This window comes from Anopheles darlingi, chromosome 3, assembly GCF_943734745.1.
Source record: "Anopheles darlingi chromosome 3, idAnoDarlMG_H_01, whole genome shotgun sequence".
Taxonomy (NCBI): Eukaryota; Metazoa; Arthropoda; class Insecta; order Diptera; family Culicidae; genus Anopheles; species Anopheles darlingi.
Genome location: NC_064875.1, coordinates 61674542 through 61690722, shown reverse-complemented (window position 1 = coordinate 61690722; position 16181 = coordinate 61674542). Strand labels below are relative to the sequence as shown.

General features: G+C 47.4%; 2 protein-coding genes across 2 annotated transcripts in view; one reads left to right on the top strand and one right to left on the bottom strand.

Annotated features, from left to right (window-relative positions):
- Positions 1 to 3374: 3374 nt before the first annotated feature.
- On the bottom strand, positions 3375 to 7145 carry LOC125957430 (uncharacterized). The gene is made up of 3 exons (XM_049690118.1): positions 6633 to 7145; positions 6267 to 6445; positions 3375 to 5128 (listed from the first exon to the last, which is right to left on the bottom strand). The coding sequence occupies exons 1-3, from the start codon at positions 6748 to 6750 to the stop codon at positions 4832 to 4834; spliced, it is 594 nt and encodes a 197-aa protein (XP_049546075.1). The 5' UTR covers positions 6751 to 7145; the 3' UTR covers positions 3375 to 4831.
- A 3956-nt stretch (positions 7146 to 11101) lies between these two features.
- Positions 11102 to 16181, top strand: part of LOC125957399 (cholinesterase) — a 9638-nt gene continuing 4558 nt past the window's right edge. The window contains exons 1-2 of the mRNA XM_049690073.1: positions 11102 to 11504; positions 15286 to 15348. Coding sequence (XP_049546030.1) covers positions 11102 to 11504; positions 15286 to 15348 — 466 coding nt within the window. The remainder of the gene's footprint in view (positions 11505 to 15285; positions 15349 to 16181) is intronic.

Genomic DNA, 16181 nt, shown 5'->3' with positions numbered 1-16181 from the left:
TTCCAAAATCCCACGTTTCGCGTGTTACCTTGCGAGATCAGCATACACATACACATCACCGGTACTTCGTCACCGGTTACGGATCAGCGGTGGAATCACCGGTACAGCGGGCAGATCCGTGTCCAAAGCGAACCATCCAGTGGTTACTACGAAAACGGTACAGCTTCCGAAAAATAATAAAATAAGTCCAAAAAGTCGTCTAGTAGCTGCATCGCGAAACGCAGCATCACACACACAAACGCACGCCCGACACCATGTTACTAGATCGAAACACAAGAGAGAGAGAAACAAATTTTCTTACAAACCTGTGCGATCAGGTAAGTTGGTCGCCAGGTTTGCCCATTTTGCAGCCGAAGCAGAGTACTTTCTCTTTCATTACCATCATCGGGCGCGCGCGCTCAAGATGACGCGTGCCTCGTGCAGAGCAACATTTCCTGACTCTGGTTTTGCCTCCCCGATTTGGGTAGCTGAAAGAGCGAGCATGGGCCACTGGAAGAGGAATTGATCGAAGTAGGCGCGACGGGTGGGCTTTTTGTTTTTTTGCTTTTTCGGATGAAGGAAGCGGTTTATTGACATCGGTTGTAACGGTAACGTGCCGTGTAGGTCGCCGAGACGATGACCGGTTCCGGTCAACTTGCGCGCTCCGCTGGAGAGGGCGTTCTGTGTTTTCTTTCTGCATCTTTGCTTCTTTCTCTTCTGCTTCTTTCTTTTCTTTCACGCAAAGGCGAACCAAATCATGCATTCAATCCGCGGTGACGTCGCATGAGGCGACGTATGGCACAAGGATTACATGAGCAGCGGATGAATCACCGGCATTGCGACCGGAGGGTCGACGAGCAAACTGGGCCGTGGAGCGGTGATGTCAAGCTACCGAGCCGAATTAGAGACGAGGGTTCGTCGCTTAAAACGTCGCAGCATCGAAGTCTTTTGATTTCGTAGAGATCTCGCCGGTGCAGGCTTCCGAGCCCCCTTTTTTTCGGCAGTTTTACGCTGGAACTGACCTACGGAGCTAGGAACTGTTACTCTACTCGCAGTCTGTGAATCGGTTAAATGTCAAACAGTCGATAAAAGTTCCGTAATTTCCGAGAAATCCGTATTTCGTTTCGGATATCGGCCGGAGGGATTTTCGCTATCGTTCCATCGTGCTCGCGATCGAATTGAGTGGAATGCCTTTTCACGTCTGTATTAATTAACTGTTTCGCCATAAGCCTGCTCCAGAATTAACGGAACTTTTTAATCTTCTTGACCAATGATGTGCTTTTAATAGCTTCTTCAACATTCGAGGGTTCGTCTCTTCTTGATCGTCCTGGGTTTTGTGCTCCAACGCTTACCCAAGGACAAAGCATAATGACCAAAAAGAAATGGTTCTTCCACACCACCATAAAAGCTCATCAAACCCAGCCTCCCCAGGCCTTGACACCCGGATCTCTCCTGTTTGCTTGAGCCTCCCCCGGGGACGAGAGGGTCTTCAGCCCTTGTGGCTAATGTAAAGCAATTTAACCGGCACCGTGTCGAACCGTCGAGCGGTTACGCTACGCTGCAAGAATATGAGGGACGATCACGAAAAGCATTGCGACCGCAGGCGAGACACTCAAGGAGAAGGATATTTGTGTGTGGCGTCAGATTATGCAACAACAACGGAGACGACGACGACGACGTCCAGACAGCGCAACCACCACGTTCGTTCAAGGGAGGGCAAAAGAAAGGGTTTCGTTCACCTACGGTTCACCTCATCCTCTGCGTGGCTCACCACCAGCCCTCCATCTTTCCATTACCGCCTGACCGTGACACGGCGAGGCGGAGGTCCAAGCGGGTCCGTGTTCGTGGGCTCCGCCTTACGGACGTCATAGGGATTGCAAAATGAACATTTTTATGCTACTCCAATGACGTCGTTCATGGAAAAAAAAGGAAAAAAAAACCAAACCCACCAGCCCGTGGCCAATCACAAACTAAACCGGACCTAAAGCCGAAGGAAACGAGGGCACAAATTGAGCGTGCCAACCATCGCCGACGCAAGCAGCGTCGTTGCAGCGCAACTACAAGCCACTCGGCCCGGTTACTGCACCACGGAGAGCATGCCAGGCCGGGTTTTCCCTCGATTCTTCAATCTCTGCCAAGCGTGCGAGAGCGTTCGTGTTTGGCAGAGTTTTTGGGTTTGCGATCGAGAAGGCTTGCGAGTTGTTGTTGACTTGGGGGTTTTTCCAACGCTCAACATCGATTGCCCTCTCGCACGTTATTGCATAACACGGATCTACACGGTTTCATTCATAAATGCCGGTCGGACAACCAGCACCGGCTGGTTGTGGTTTTCTTGGAAGACGAAAGCGAAACCGAAAAGTGGTGATGAATCATCGCCCACCGGCGTTCGCTAGCCGGGAGGGGATTGTATTCCGAATTCGGCTGTCGGCATTGGGGCCATACCCCCAAGGCTTAGCGAGTCCGTGGCGTTGCAGTTCTACCTCCGGCTCCGGCTGAACTCGCTGGCCGTAGTGAGAAATTCTGTTTGCTTCTGCCATTGGGAATTCCCAAACGATTATTTCAATCCAACCCGCAGTCACAGTGGGTGAACCGCAGTGTCTAGTGGTTTGTGTACACACCGATAGCGGCGGGGAGGAGGAGGAGGGGCGACCGTGATGGCCTCAATTGAACCGTAGTTACTGTTGGTCGCTGCACGTCTCGGTGCGATACGTCGTCGATGGTCGTCACGCATAACTCATCCAGGCATTGTTCGCGCGATCGAATCACACCTTTCCCAGTGCCGTGTGTGTCGCGTAAGTCGGTATGCGATGGCCTTCGCTGCGATGGCCTGCGCGGTGTGTGCTCTGTTGATGTAATAACATTGCAGTTTGCTTTTATGATTGGGATTTTAATAATTCCGTCATGCACAGGCGTTGGTCTAATTTTGCTGTCACCGAATCTAGAGCTGAAGGTCACTCCCGATTAGGGTGAGAGGAAGCTCCATGGGGGTGGATGTTTGAATTGTAAATTGTTCTATTTATCTAGTTATAGGGGTTGGATTAATTTAGTACGCTTGGGTTTCTTTATGTGATTTTTTTTGCTGTATTTGAAATAAAATCTAACCAATGTATGGTGTGGTATTACGTCCTGAGATGATGCAAGAAAATTGTCGTTTGTACACCAAAGCAAGTTGAGCCAAAAGGATGTTGAGGGATACCAATTAATACGAAGAAAAAAAGATGTCCTTAGAAATTATAGCATAGCTACGAGAGTTGTAGATTAAATGCAAATCTTTCATTCATGTTTGATATGTGAATAAAAAAAAAAATGCGTCTAATAGTCTATGGAAACGGGGGGAATAATTCCGATAAGAAGCTACAAACGCAAAACACACTAACAAGTCTGGTCCGTTCTTAGTACTAGTATCGTTAAAATTTTATTGCGTCAAATGTATGGTATGTTATTGGAAAAATATGCTTACATTAGACATAAGTATCCGAAAAAATGTACCGAAAACGAACGGAAAATTCCTTGCTCACTGACTGGCTCACTGGTTTTATGGAACAGCCAAGCATGCTGCTGCTGCTGCTGCTGCTGCTCTGGCTAGTAGATCCAAGTTTTCACTTTCATTTTCACTTTCTGGCGTTGTACATTTGGCTCTCTATGTGTCCCCTTGGTTCCCACGCTCACACTCTAGCTTACTATGTCCTAGTTCTATTCATTTGGCTCGTCCGTCAAGATGGACTGTGGTGGCACATACAAGTACGAGCCGATCAGCACGGCTGTGATGGTTCTTGATTCTTGGTTCACGAGGGGATGCTGCTACGGATGCTGCTTGGTAAATCAATTTCCATATTTAAAATGTCGCCCACAACTTGGCATGTACGCCGTCCCACTTCACACCGATGCAGAAGTTGATCGTGGGACGGTTCGGTTTTCCCAGATGCGACAAAGAGTATCTATGGGTCCTTGGTTACTTAGATCGGTTAAGGAAAGGATGTGTATGTGTGTGTGTGTGTTTGGCCTAGTGTCTGAACAGGGTTTGCAGTTGTCTCTGCTCTGCTGTTTTCGCTCTCTGCACATTTCGTGGTTGCATTAAAACTTTGATAATTTTAGAATATGTAATATTCATCGTGCTACGGTTTACGCCGCATTTGCAAGACCAAAAAACCAACAACGCCTATGACCATGGCGCCATCAATTCACATATCTGACCCTTTTTTGTACCGTCTAATTCAATCCTATGTCCTAGTGGTTTTGTCGGCTAGAGCCGGGGATCTGTTTGCCTGCTCCGAAAGGTCGTACACGAAGGGAATTTTAATCGGGAAAGGTGTGTTGCTGCTGGGGGGAATGCTAGAATGAAATTTTACCAATTTGTTTTTAAATGACATTCGAATCTTATTTTGTGGGTTTTTGGCTTAAACACTACTTCAAATTTCCGGGGACAATTGGGCCTCGCTGTTGTTGTTTTTTTTTCAAATTCTATCTAAATCGTAACGATGCGACGCGCGTAATGTGATCGCGAAAGTTTGGGAGAAACGCGCTTCTGGAACACGGATAATGTGGTGTAATGTATACGGATCACTGCGGATGATCGTGCCCCGTCCACCATCTTGTGTGTTGATGGAATCGATTGCAATTTACCTAAAATTTACGTTGAGGACAGTGCATGCGGAGGAGTTACGTTCTGATTCCCGTCTTCGGTTTCGGCTTTCATTGTTTAGAATTGAACTCTTCTTGACCAAAAAACGGGAAGTGTGGGAAGGAAGTGTGCAAGGAGGTATCTGATACGACGACGACTTTGAGGGGGTGCTATTTGGACCATGGTTGTGAACTCGAACGTTTGCCGGCCCCCCGGGGGGTTTGCTTACAGCTAGAGCGCTGGTCCTGGTGCTAGAATCGGTTTCCCTACGCTAAACATCACGAGCAATGACAACGCAAACAGGGCTGCCGTGCGTGTCCGAAAGTCTGCGATCAGGCTGGCCGACCGGGCACGGCCCGTGTTGCAGTATGACTTCTCGCAGCAGCTGGTACACGCGTACAGCTTCGTCCGTTCGCCGATGATTATGCAACCGGCCTCGCACGTGTTGATGCAGCGCCGCTCCAGTGACCACAGCTTCGGTGTGGAGGTCGAGTTTTCCGTGCTGGTCGTGTAGGAAAACTGCTTGACCTGTAAAAGCACCAGAGAGAGAGAGAGAGAGAGAGAGAGAGAGAGAGAGAGAGAGAGAGAGAGAGAGAGAGAGAGAGAGAGAGAGAGAGAGAGAGAGAGAGAGAGAAAGGAAGAGAGAGGGGAAAACAGAATAATATATAGTTCTTCATTCGATTGCAAATCAGATTGTATCTCGAGTTCTCAGTATTTTCCCACTATTTGGGCTCTAATGGAAAATCAACGCGATTGGCCAACGAAATATCGATTCAATCTTAATTAACTGCGGTCATCATCATCACTCATATAACCTTCCATTATCCTTATTAAGCTGACAGCTGACTGTGTGTGTTAACTGTTGACGTCACAGCGCGCAAAACCTAAAACAAGGCCAAAAAGGGGGGGGGGGGGGAGGGGGAGAGGGCAGTGTGGTCCCCAAAACTGTCTCCTCACAGCTGAATGTTTGGCGGGGACATTACAACACGCCAGAAGGGCTTATCGATTCATCATCATAACGCTCCGATCCTGGATCATTTGGGAAGGGGGGTCCGAGTGAGGTCCGATAAATGAAGCGAAAGGGCAACCAGATGCAACCTGAAACGACAGTTCCGGTGGATTGTTCTGCAAACACATACACACACACACGCACACACATGCTGCTACAGTAAATAAGGACACACTCTCCTCCTATCGTTTGCTGCTTACTTCCGCCTCCGGTTACACGCCTCCGGGAGCATCAAAAATAGCAGACCCACCACTGGACACTTTGTTTACTGGCGCGAACTACATGCCAAGATGCTTTGTTGATTTGTCCTTGTGTTACTGTGCACCCCTCCACCAGTAGCCCCCTCCATTTTCATGGCCGACACGCATTTCTATGTCACGAGCATTATGCGGTGCCATCCGCGCACATTGTCCTACATTTTCCACCCAAATGAGGAGCGGGAGGAGCAGAATGAAGAGAAAGTGGATGTGTGTGTGTGAGAGAGAGAGAAAGAGAGAAAGTGAAGAGGATGCCTTGTCGCATATGTTTTTCATCTCGGATTGTATTGTCACTCTCCGGGACGCGGATCCAGCTGGAGCAAAAAGAACTGAAGAAATGGGAGGCAGCGAGGTCGAAGCATTCTAACAGGAGGTGAGCGGCGAAACGGTGAGCACTTACCATGCAGATGTACTCGTCGGGATTACACTTTTTGGCGTAGGTCGCATTGTTACCGGAGGACAGCTCGATGCACGATTCGCCATCGTCGGTAGCATTGCACGAGTAGCACCACAGATCATTAATCTTCTCCGTCGCAGCTGATGTCTTATGTACAGTGTTGGTTAGGTATTGCGATCGTCCTGCACTCCCGCGTCCATCATCGTGGCGTGAATCGAGGAATTCCATGTGGGACGGGATGGGAAAGGGAGAAACCAAAATTACGTTAGTCCGGTTCGTAGTGAGGCTTCCCGATGACCGATTGTGCAACAGGACCACAAACGGTGTCGAGATTTTATGGGATTGGGGTTTTCTTCATCGCACACTTACCCAGCTCCAGCAATCCCATAAAGACAATCGCTATTATAATTGACATTTTGGCCTCATTCTGTAGTGAGTGTATTTCGGCAAGCAAACCGACTGCCGTATCGCGAAGTACTGCCCACATACGCAAGTACACGGTCTGCCAGCGATGCGCGTTCACGTGCGTATGTGTCACGCACCGTATATCAGCACCTTCGTGGGCTTCGTGTGTGCGTCAATCCGTGGCTTTGCTTGTTGCTCGCCAAGCCAAGCCAAAGGACACTTTTTCGATGGTCAGATGTTAGAGCAATACCTCGGTGTCGTGATCAAAGAGCCCGCAGAAATGGAAAACAATCCAAGTAGTAGCTGCCTTTGTGTGCAGCACCTCACTTGGTGTGGGTTTGTTCACTTGGATGCTGCAGCTACGTTACTAAGGAGGCCTGGAGTGGGTTCTACACGGCTAGGATTTCAATTCCAGACGTTCACTAGGTCAATTCCAGCTCAACTGTACGCCAAAGAACGTGTGAGTCGATCGTGATTGTTTTGCCCCCTTTTTGCACCCTTAACTTAAAGGAAGCAAACTGATTGGACTGCACAGTTCTGATGCACGCACGCACGCACTGCCTATGCTGCTGCTGACTGATGCGAAAATTCGTCCTATCCTTGGCACGTTCCCCCCCTCACACACAGAGTACACAATGAACAATAGAGTTTTGACACGCGGAGCGTAGAGGATTAAAGACAATTTGACGGCCCGAGTGAACCACAGGATCCCTCTCCCCCTCCCCCTTTGCTTAAGGCGAGAGTGTTCATCCAGTTCGCCGCAGGATTCTTCTGTCAGTGGCTAGTAAAGGGCGAAACTTGGCGAGAACATGCGCACTACCGAGCAGATATTTTGAATTTCTACCGTTAAAAAGGTCCTTAATCGGTTAGAATGCTTTTCTTCGAATTTTATGCAAAGCTAAAAGCGATTCTTGGTAGTAGAGGTGCTTCAAACGATAACCATTTCTGTATGGAGTAACAGAGTCATCTGATTTTGATCTATATAGAAGAAATCGATGGATTCGGTGGATAAACATTGCTATTAAACTCTGCAAGTAATTAACATAACAAATATTATAATGTTGCTCTATTATGGGATAATACAATCTGCTAGCTTATGGAAGCATTATTGAATATTCTGGGAGAAGAACTGTTCGAAGTTCTGAGGTATTGAAATTTATCAATTACGTTATGATATAGCAATCCAATGAATGGCAAGATATTTCTATAAATAAATTTATAAAAAAATAATAGAACAATCCAGAGAACCACATATAATATCATGAGAGATTGCGAGTCATCTATGCGATTGTTTCGCTAGATCTAGAAAACGAGGATTTTTCAATTTGTAATTCAACGTCTCTTACTCTCTTATTAGAATGTTTGATCATCATTTTCTGCAAACTTTTGAAATCCATGTTCATCGTCGCTTATAATAATGGATACTACGATGGCAGTACCTTTGTTTAAACCCAGTACTAAAGGAATGTAATGAGATCACCATTGCTAGATAATCCCTCTACTCTTTGACGCCTGATATTCTCCGTCTACTCCATATCATACGAAACTCGGGTACAGTGATTACACCATCAAATGACGTAATCAAACAGTCCTACCTACTTAACTATAGTGACTTCAGATATTAGCAAAAAGCACAAGGGATATTCTAAACTATGGTTGCTGATAAGCAAAAACAAGATTAATTAATTAGCTTAATGAAATTGCTGGAGCATCATTGTAATACATGCCCTAATTAGGCCAGTGTGTGTTTACCTCAATTATCCTGCCTAAAAAAAACACACACACTAATTAAAATGGAATTACTATCAAACACAAATATCAAACAAATTACACGTATGACCTCATTTTTTGCGCTAATCCTTCATCAAGTAAGTTGCACATTGAATGCCATTCCACAGTACGACTTCGTTTCTCAAGGTCTGGACACGCCAAAAAAAAAAAAAACCCGGTTCGTGCTGATCCTGCATTATCTCTCCGTACTCTGGCCTCCACAAAGGCTTTCAAGCGAATTGACCATCCCAAACGGACGTGATATATCAGGTGTACCGGCATTCTGGCATGTCATTGGGGAGTGCGGTACTCCCAAAATTAATGAATTCATCAAAAAGTATAACATTTCATCATGAATCACGAATGTGATCGGGTGTGTTGCATGTTGTCACTGCTTACCCCCTTCCGCCAGTGGTCGGCGGTGTGTGGATCGTGCAAACGAAGATGTTCCACCTCTTTTTGTATCGTTCTCTCTGCTCTCTGGTCAGCTTTTAAATACCCAATTCTTACGACCCGTGCCGGTGCTTGGCAGTTTGACTGACCAACGGCATCACAATTAGAACAATGACCTCACACGCGGGTCTCGCACTCACACTCATACATCCACAGGAGTGTGTGGAAAGTGACCGTTGGTCTACCGGGTGGGGTGAAGTGTCTCGCGTCGTTAGCGTGAGCGTCTCCGAGAACTGTGGACCCTTCTGGGTGGCAGGTTCTAGCAACTTCATCAACCCCCCGCTCGCGCATACTGTTGCTGACATCGCGGTGCTTGCAAATGGAGGGAGATTTAATGTTACGGGAACAAAGAGCTCGGATCAGGGAGTGCCAATGTAAACCAACACCGGGGGACACGTGCATTCGTGCCATTTTTAATACATTAAGCGTCGCACCCTTTCCCCAAAGTGTGCCCCAAAGCGACAGCGAGTCACTTTCAATCATTATCCTTCCACACATGGGGGCTGAGCGGTGTTTCTCCGGTCAAAAAGACGGACTCCAAAATGCCGGTACACCTACACACCCTAAGACACGCCAAAGCGCGCCTTAAGTTACACCTCTGAACCGAGCCGAGTCAGAGAGCGAGCGAGAGCTCCGTGTACAGGTCATTAGACGCCGGGAAAAGGCACTACAGAGTGATTCCTTCGCTCCTTGTGGCCTCATTTTCGGTCGGGATCCGATACGAAGCCAGCAGAGGCAGGGGTAGCGTTCCTTCGCGGTGACTTTCTTTGTTTTACAGCACCGCTCCCCCCACCCGAAACCTTTGATTTGCATGTCGCATAGCACGACTACACTCAAACAAACAACGTTAGGACCCGTTTGGAGTCTGTTTAGCTTCGAATGTGGTTCGTGGGTGCGGCAGAGAAGGCAACAAAAGTAAGCAAAAGGAACCCCTTGGAATGAAAGGTACTAATACTACACTTTTCGGTTCGGTTGCCTTCCAGGAGAAGTCGTTCGTGAACCACGTGAACCTGGTACAGTACGTTGCAATAGTTTGGATGGAGTTTACTTGGAGTGCAAACAATCGCTTGTTGGAATTGAAGTCTTTTGTTTAATTTTGCTCGGTTAAGGTGTTAAACTTCAAAACAGGTTACTTGTTTACTTCATTTTAGATGTATAAACTATAACTTTAAAATACAAATTATCTGTGAAGAAGAACTTTGATCGTTAAAATGAAGTTGAAAATGGATTTATTGCCGATTCCGAACCCCCAATCCCATGTGAAGGAAACGTTCAATTCTCCCTCGAAATGCACCCCCATTCACCAATCCATCTTCGCAGTGCCCAAACATACAAACAGTTTACCTACACAACCAATGTGAAGGGACTCCTAGAACGTGGCTGGAACTGAGATTGTGTACAATTCGGAGCGGGGGGTCTTCAGTTTCAGGGGTGTTTTTTTTTGGGGTGGGGGGAATTTTTTTGCACCACACACACCCAACATTAGGTCCCCCCGAGTTCCAGGATCGCGTGCTGAGAAGTCGAAGTTAGAAGGAACGAACCTCGTTCTCTCTGTCTCTCTCTCTCTTCGACCGGTTCGAGCACGACCCACCGCGGGGTGCACCCATTCAATCGTGGGCCACCGACGAGAAAGGACCTCTGGCCGGAAGTCCTCGTCCATTTCGGACTTCTTCCATCCTGCCAGCCAACGCGGTGTGGCCGTTACAAACCCCCCGGGAATGTTTGTGTGCGTGCGACGTGATTAAAATAGCGTTTTCCGTGATTTATTCCGGATCGCAGCCGTGCATCGTGAGCCGAGAATTGTGCGAATTGTGTTCCTACGCTTTTGGGGGCGATCAAGTGTGCCACGCCGCACACGCGGCACATCGTTGTTTGGTGTTTGTGTCAGGCTCAGGCGCGGTAGCAGGCTGCCTGTTTACTGGCTGGTTACCAATCGCGGTGTGGGGAGGGGGCGCAGGGCAATTGATTCCCTGCGATTCATGCTGCTCCACATTCCTCAACTTGGCACCGTGGCAGGTGTGTAGTGGTGGTGTTCTAGTTCTTTGAAACTGCTTCATGTGTGCGACCGCGACAACTAGCAACTAGAATTTAGGGGTTGACGACACGTGAAAGTGAAAACAAAAGCATCTGGTCTCATGATGATGCACATGATGACGATGATGATGATGATGATGATGGAGAGAATGAGGATTCAGGATAGCAACCGTAGCATGGCTTCGCTGCTGGTTGCACTGGTGATGCTGGTGATGCTTCGGTGCCAAGGTGCCGCAGGTCGTGACCCACCGACGGTGACAATACCCGACCAGGGCACGGTGATGGGCATGTACATGAAGATGTTCCGGACGCAGCGAGTCGTCGCGTATCTCGGCCTGCCGTACGCACAAGCACCGGTCGCTGAGAAACGCTTCACACCACCCGTCGTCGACAATCTGCCGAGCTGGGAGGGTGTAAAGAATGCCACGAGTCCGGCACCGCACTGTTGGCATATGCCACGGGATACGCACCGGCGCCACAACCAGCTGTTTATGGAGCTGATCCAGATGAACGACGATGCGGGCACCGAGCGGCAGTACGACGAGGATTGTCTCTTCCTCAACATCTACATACCGGACAGTAAGTAACGAAGGGTGCGGCCACCGTGTTGGGTTGCTATCTGCGTCTTTGAGATCGACTTTAGATATGAGCCGTTAAGAATTCAAATGCAATGAATTCCATACCATTTGAACCGAGGGTTCAAGGAACCCTCGACGACGCTTAGGTGTGGTTCAACGCGGACCGTCGAATGACCCGCAACTCGGGTCTTACCATTGCCAAGGAGAAACGTAAGAACGTCCAGTGGAATTCGAGGTTCTGTTTGGACGTTGACTCAAGGCGAGCGCTTCAGCTCCGGGGTGGATAGAACAGCGTGCAACGGTCAGCTTGCCTTTTACCGTTTCTTGACCAACGCGTCTCGAGCCTCGGCTTCACGTCACGACGACGACGACGACGACGACGACGACGACGACAACTAACCGTAAACATGGCGCGTGGAAGGAAAAATCATAAATCCCCTTGGCTGTATGACTGCCAACCAGCGTGTGTATGTGTGTGTGTGTGTATGCGTGTGTTGCTGGCCCTGTGTTGGAGTCAAATTTTCATTTTATGGCCATTGACTTCGCCATTCACTACCGACTAGCTGGAACAAGCTTTGAAGGCGTTTGTGACCCGCCCGCGTTAGAGGTGCAGGAGTATGTTTATTGTTGGCGATCGACGTGGAAATAAACAATCCCGAGGCATATGGGTGTACACGGCTTCTGGGACGTAGGGAAGCCGCTTTTGCGCCATTTGCATCGCTCCCGGTCTCACGGGTCAGGTGTACCGGAAAAGAGGAAACCGTAACCGCGTTCAGACTTCGGCGACGAGTGTTTTCACCTCAACGACAAAGCGCACGTCATCGGAACGGACGGACCGAACGAAGGGAGAAAAATGCAATTCGTATGCTTTGGACCTCCGTTTTTGGGCTGGAATATTTTAAAAATATGCAAACGTGGTGTGGCACCTGCGAGGGTGACAGATTTATGGAATAGCTACCAGGCTTGTAGACTACTCCAACGGAATGCTTTCAAGTTTTACTGCTTGTGAAAGTGACGCCATTCTTAACGGTGCTAGCGGAATTTGAAAATTTCAACAATTAGCCCTCCATTCATCATGGTGAGTTCGTCCTTTCAGCTCGAGTGCTAGGCGCCTCCATTCTGTGCTCGATCGCGATCGCTTATCGCGCGGTGCCCGAGATGTCACAGTGGTGCGGTGTATATTTCACAAAGTTGAGCCAACGCTATCTCTACCTGCTACCGGCATATGGTGCCATACTAAGCATACTTTCCTCTCCCTGGCAGTTATCTAAGCATTCCAATCAGCAAAACTCGGGTAACTATGCGCGTCCTCGATCGTGCGGCTTCCTTAAACCGTTTCCGGCCGGCCGGGTGCTCTCGTGTATAGGTACCGGGGATTCAAGTGTAGCAGTTATCTCACCTTTCACTCCCTTACATCGTAAAAGCAACAAATCAGCATAATGCTAATTACTGGGCCGTGGCCAGTGTGCGAGATGGCTGGGTGCGAGAGGTGGTGGTGACCAGCGGTGGTTGGGATGTGGTGTATTGGGACTGACGGACCGCTGATAGCGATCTCCCTAGCGTGGTCTCGCTTTTTTTCTGCTACTTTCACAACCTGGCGGACGTTCCATCTCCGTTTGTGGGTTCGAAAAGGGCGGTTCTTAATTCCAAGCGCCACGAACACTATCAACTGCGATTACTGCTCATTTGATTGATGGGCAGTTCATCATTAAAACTGTGCTACATACACACCACACCGCGTCACACGCGTAGCTCGTTTTACGGTGGATCCATTTCTCCTGGTGTGCAAAAACCCGTAAGGGATAGTGGCGTTGGTCAGCATATTATCGATGATCGCATACCTTGGGACTATTTGAGCGCAAAATAGCAGCAAATAACGAAGTGTCATTAGTCAATTCCCGGTGCGGTCATCAGTAGCGGGATGAGTGTGGCTGTGTCCTTAATAGGATACTTTGCAGCATTTAGTTGTTAGAATAATTGGACAAAGAACATGACTTCATGGAACGTTTTTTTTTTCAAACTATAAACGTGTCACCTGGTTCTTACTTATATAAGTTAAACTACCTTTTGTTACGTCGCATGTCTACCAAATTTTCCTTAGATCCACTAATGATTCCATAAGTTTATGAGAGTAAAATCATAATCTTACAAGTATTTAAAATTAAATGTAGGACAACAAAAATAAACTAAACTCGTAGCTAAAGATAGTGTTCACGGTGTGTGTCAAGCTAGTGGATTGAGCTTTTCCTAGAAAAAAGTCCACCAAAATAGCCAATCCAATTTAAGAAACGTTCCTTTATTAAATCACAATCAGCAAGTGTCGAGTGAATGTAACCAGCTAGCTATGCTCCGAAAAGCGAAATATTGAATTCTGGTTTATTTGGTTGCCTCAAAAAAAAAAAAAAAAAAAAACAACAAAACAAACCGGAAACACCAGGGGCAGTCATCCCTATGGATATCCGATTTTAACCTACATTTCGAAGTATCGGAAGCCAAACTTTTTTTTTTTCGTTCTGCTTCCTTCACCCTGCGCTATTCTGTGGAACTGTCAAAACTGTCTAACCGACCCCGCCACTGCCGAAATATCCTCAGACCCAGCCACGGCTACCTTCGATCGTCACTGGCGAAATAAAAGTAGGCTGTTGTAGTGCTGTATGGGTGTTTGCTGGTTGTATTTTGCGCTGTGGAATGCATTTCTCCCGTCGAGAGAAGGCGCGTCTGGTTTGAACAGTAGTAGTGATGGTAGTTCGGTTCGGTTGCCAGGGACACGGATTCGCGCGCAATCGATTCGATGCATGAGGGATGGTTTGTTGTTCTTTCTGTGTGTTTTGGGCCATGTTTCTTTCGATTTCGGATCACGACCACCTCCACGACCACGTGAGTGTTGTCAGTGAACCATACTGTGCACATAAACCTTAACGTTTACATAAGCCTTTACGTGGGGAACTGAGGCGACCTTCTATTCAAATCATTTAATGATGAACCACATGCTTGCGTTGTGTTTCGCGATTTCAATCAGAATTATAAAGGTTTTCTAGAACTCTTGGTGTCGTTTGTGCAAATCGAACAACAGTAGTAATTGTATATTCGTCGATTGGAATCAAAAACAAAAACATAAAAATAGGAAATTGATTACTTTCTCAGTTTGCCTTACACTTTTCATTAGCCAAAGGGAAACTGAAATCGACACGAAGGTACCAAGGCGTTGACATTGAATTAGTAACCCGTGAGCCCCCCTTAAGAGCATTGTGCTGCGGCGAACAGTGTCGCTCCTAATCTCATCAGCCAATTCCAACATCAATCAGACCTGGTTTCATATTCAGCTCTGTTGTTCTTTTCGCGTCCTTTACATAACACATCGGCCGACCCTGAACTCGACCGTTGTGGCCAGAAGCTATTAACCATGCCAGACGATCCGCTGGTTGCGCTGCTATTGCGCAACGGTCACTTGCGAAGGAAGAAAAGCTTCGTGGAATCTTAAATCAGCTCCCATCAGGGCAGGGTGAAGGTACAGAGGCGGATGGAAAATTAAGTCACAAAAGAAAAGCCAGATTAATCGGTGGTGGCGTGGTGGTATTCGGAGAAAAAGTACGAGCGACACCTTCACCGGTCGATGTCATGGACGGACGATCATAAAAATGGTAATAAGATCGACTGATTTACGGCACGAACCGGCATTACACCGAGGCTTACCGGCGCCTGCCGGTGGATCTTAAAATATCAATAATGGGCGGCTGATGAGGGAATCCGTTCCAAGAATTAAATGAAGGAATATAAAACAGAAAACAGGATGCCAGCCATCGTTTGCATCGTGCACGCGTTGGAGTCGGTGGCCGCGGTTGAAGGTCACTGTAATTGCTGCACTAAAACTTTGGTCCTTTCTCAGGGCCAAACCGTGGGGGTGAAGTTCACGAGAACTAGCCTATTCATGGATGGCGATAAAGTGTAAGCTCCAAAAACCTTCCTTTCCTTTACTAGCTGTTCAAACTCACATGCACCACTCTAACCCTTTTGGTAGTCCGGTAATTGATTCTTTATCGGTTTACGTTCTAACATCAGACCGGTAAGGAATCGGAAAACGCTCTAAGCGGATGCGAAGGATAACACCTACCCTGGCGGCGGGAAGGCAGAAAGTTCCAATAATTGAGCCGCTAAGTGGCTAACCCCACAACACTGCCAGAGCTGCGTGCGTGCGAGAGTTCGATCGAGCCCAGAGCGCTTCGTATTCGTGCAGGCCGAGCAGGGCGTAGGGCATTTGTAATTGATTGTAATCGGCTGCGGTTAGGCGAAAGTTTAAATTTTCTTCACAGTTTCCGGCGTGGAGCGGATGTTTAAGGAAGATAATTGTTTGTGCGTGAACGGCTAACTTTGGCTTTTGGTCTCGTTCTGGTGGAGAAAAGGCCGAGAGTTGTGGTTTGTTTTGAGGTTTTAATTTAGTTTTTAGTTATTTCATCGTCTAACTTTCAGCATATCTATCATCTATTGTCAGCGATGACAAGGTCATTTACAGCTTATACTGTCAAGGTTTCTTAATAACTTTTGTTGCTAAACTGAGCTAGGAAAGCGTAAATTATTCTATAATCACGAAAGCACAGCAACTCATTTTTAAGAGATTTTACTGACTTCACTGCATAAATATTGAATCATGGTGCATAAATATTGAAAAACATAGAAGGAA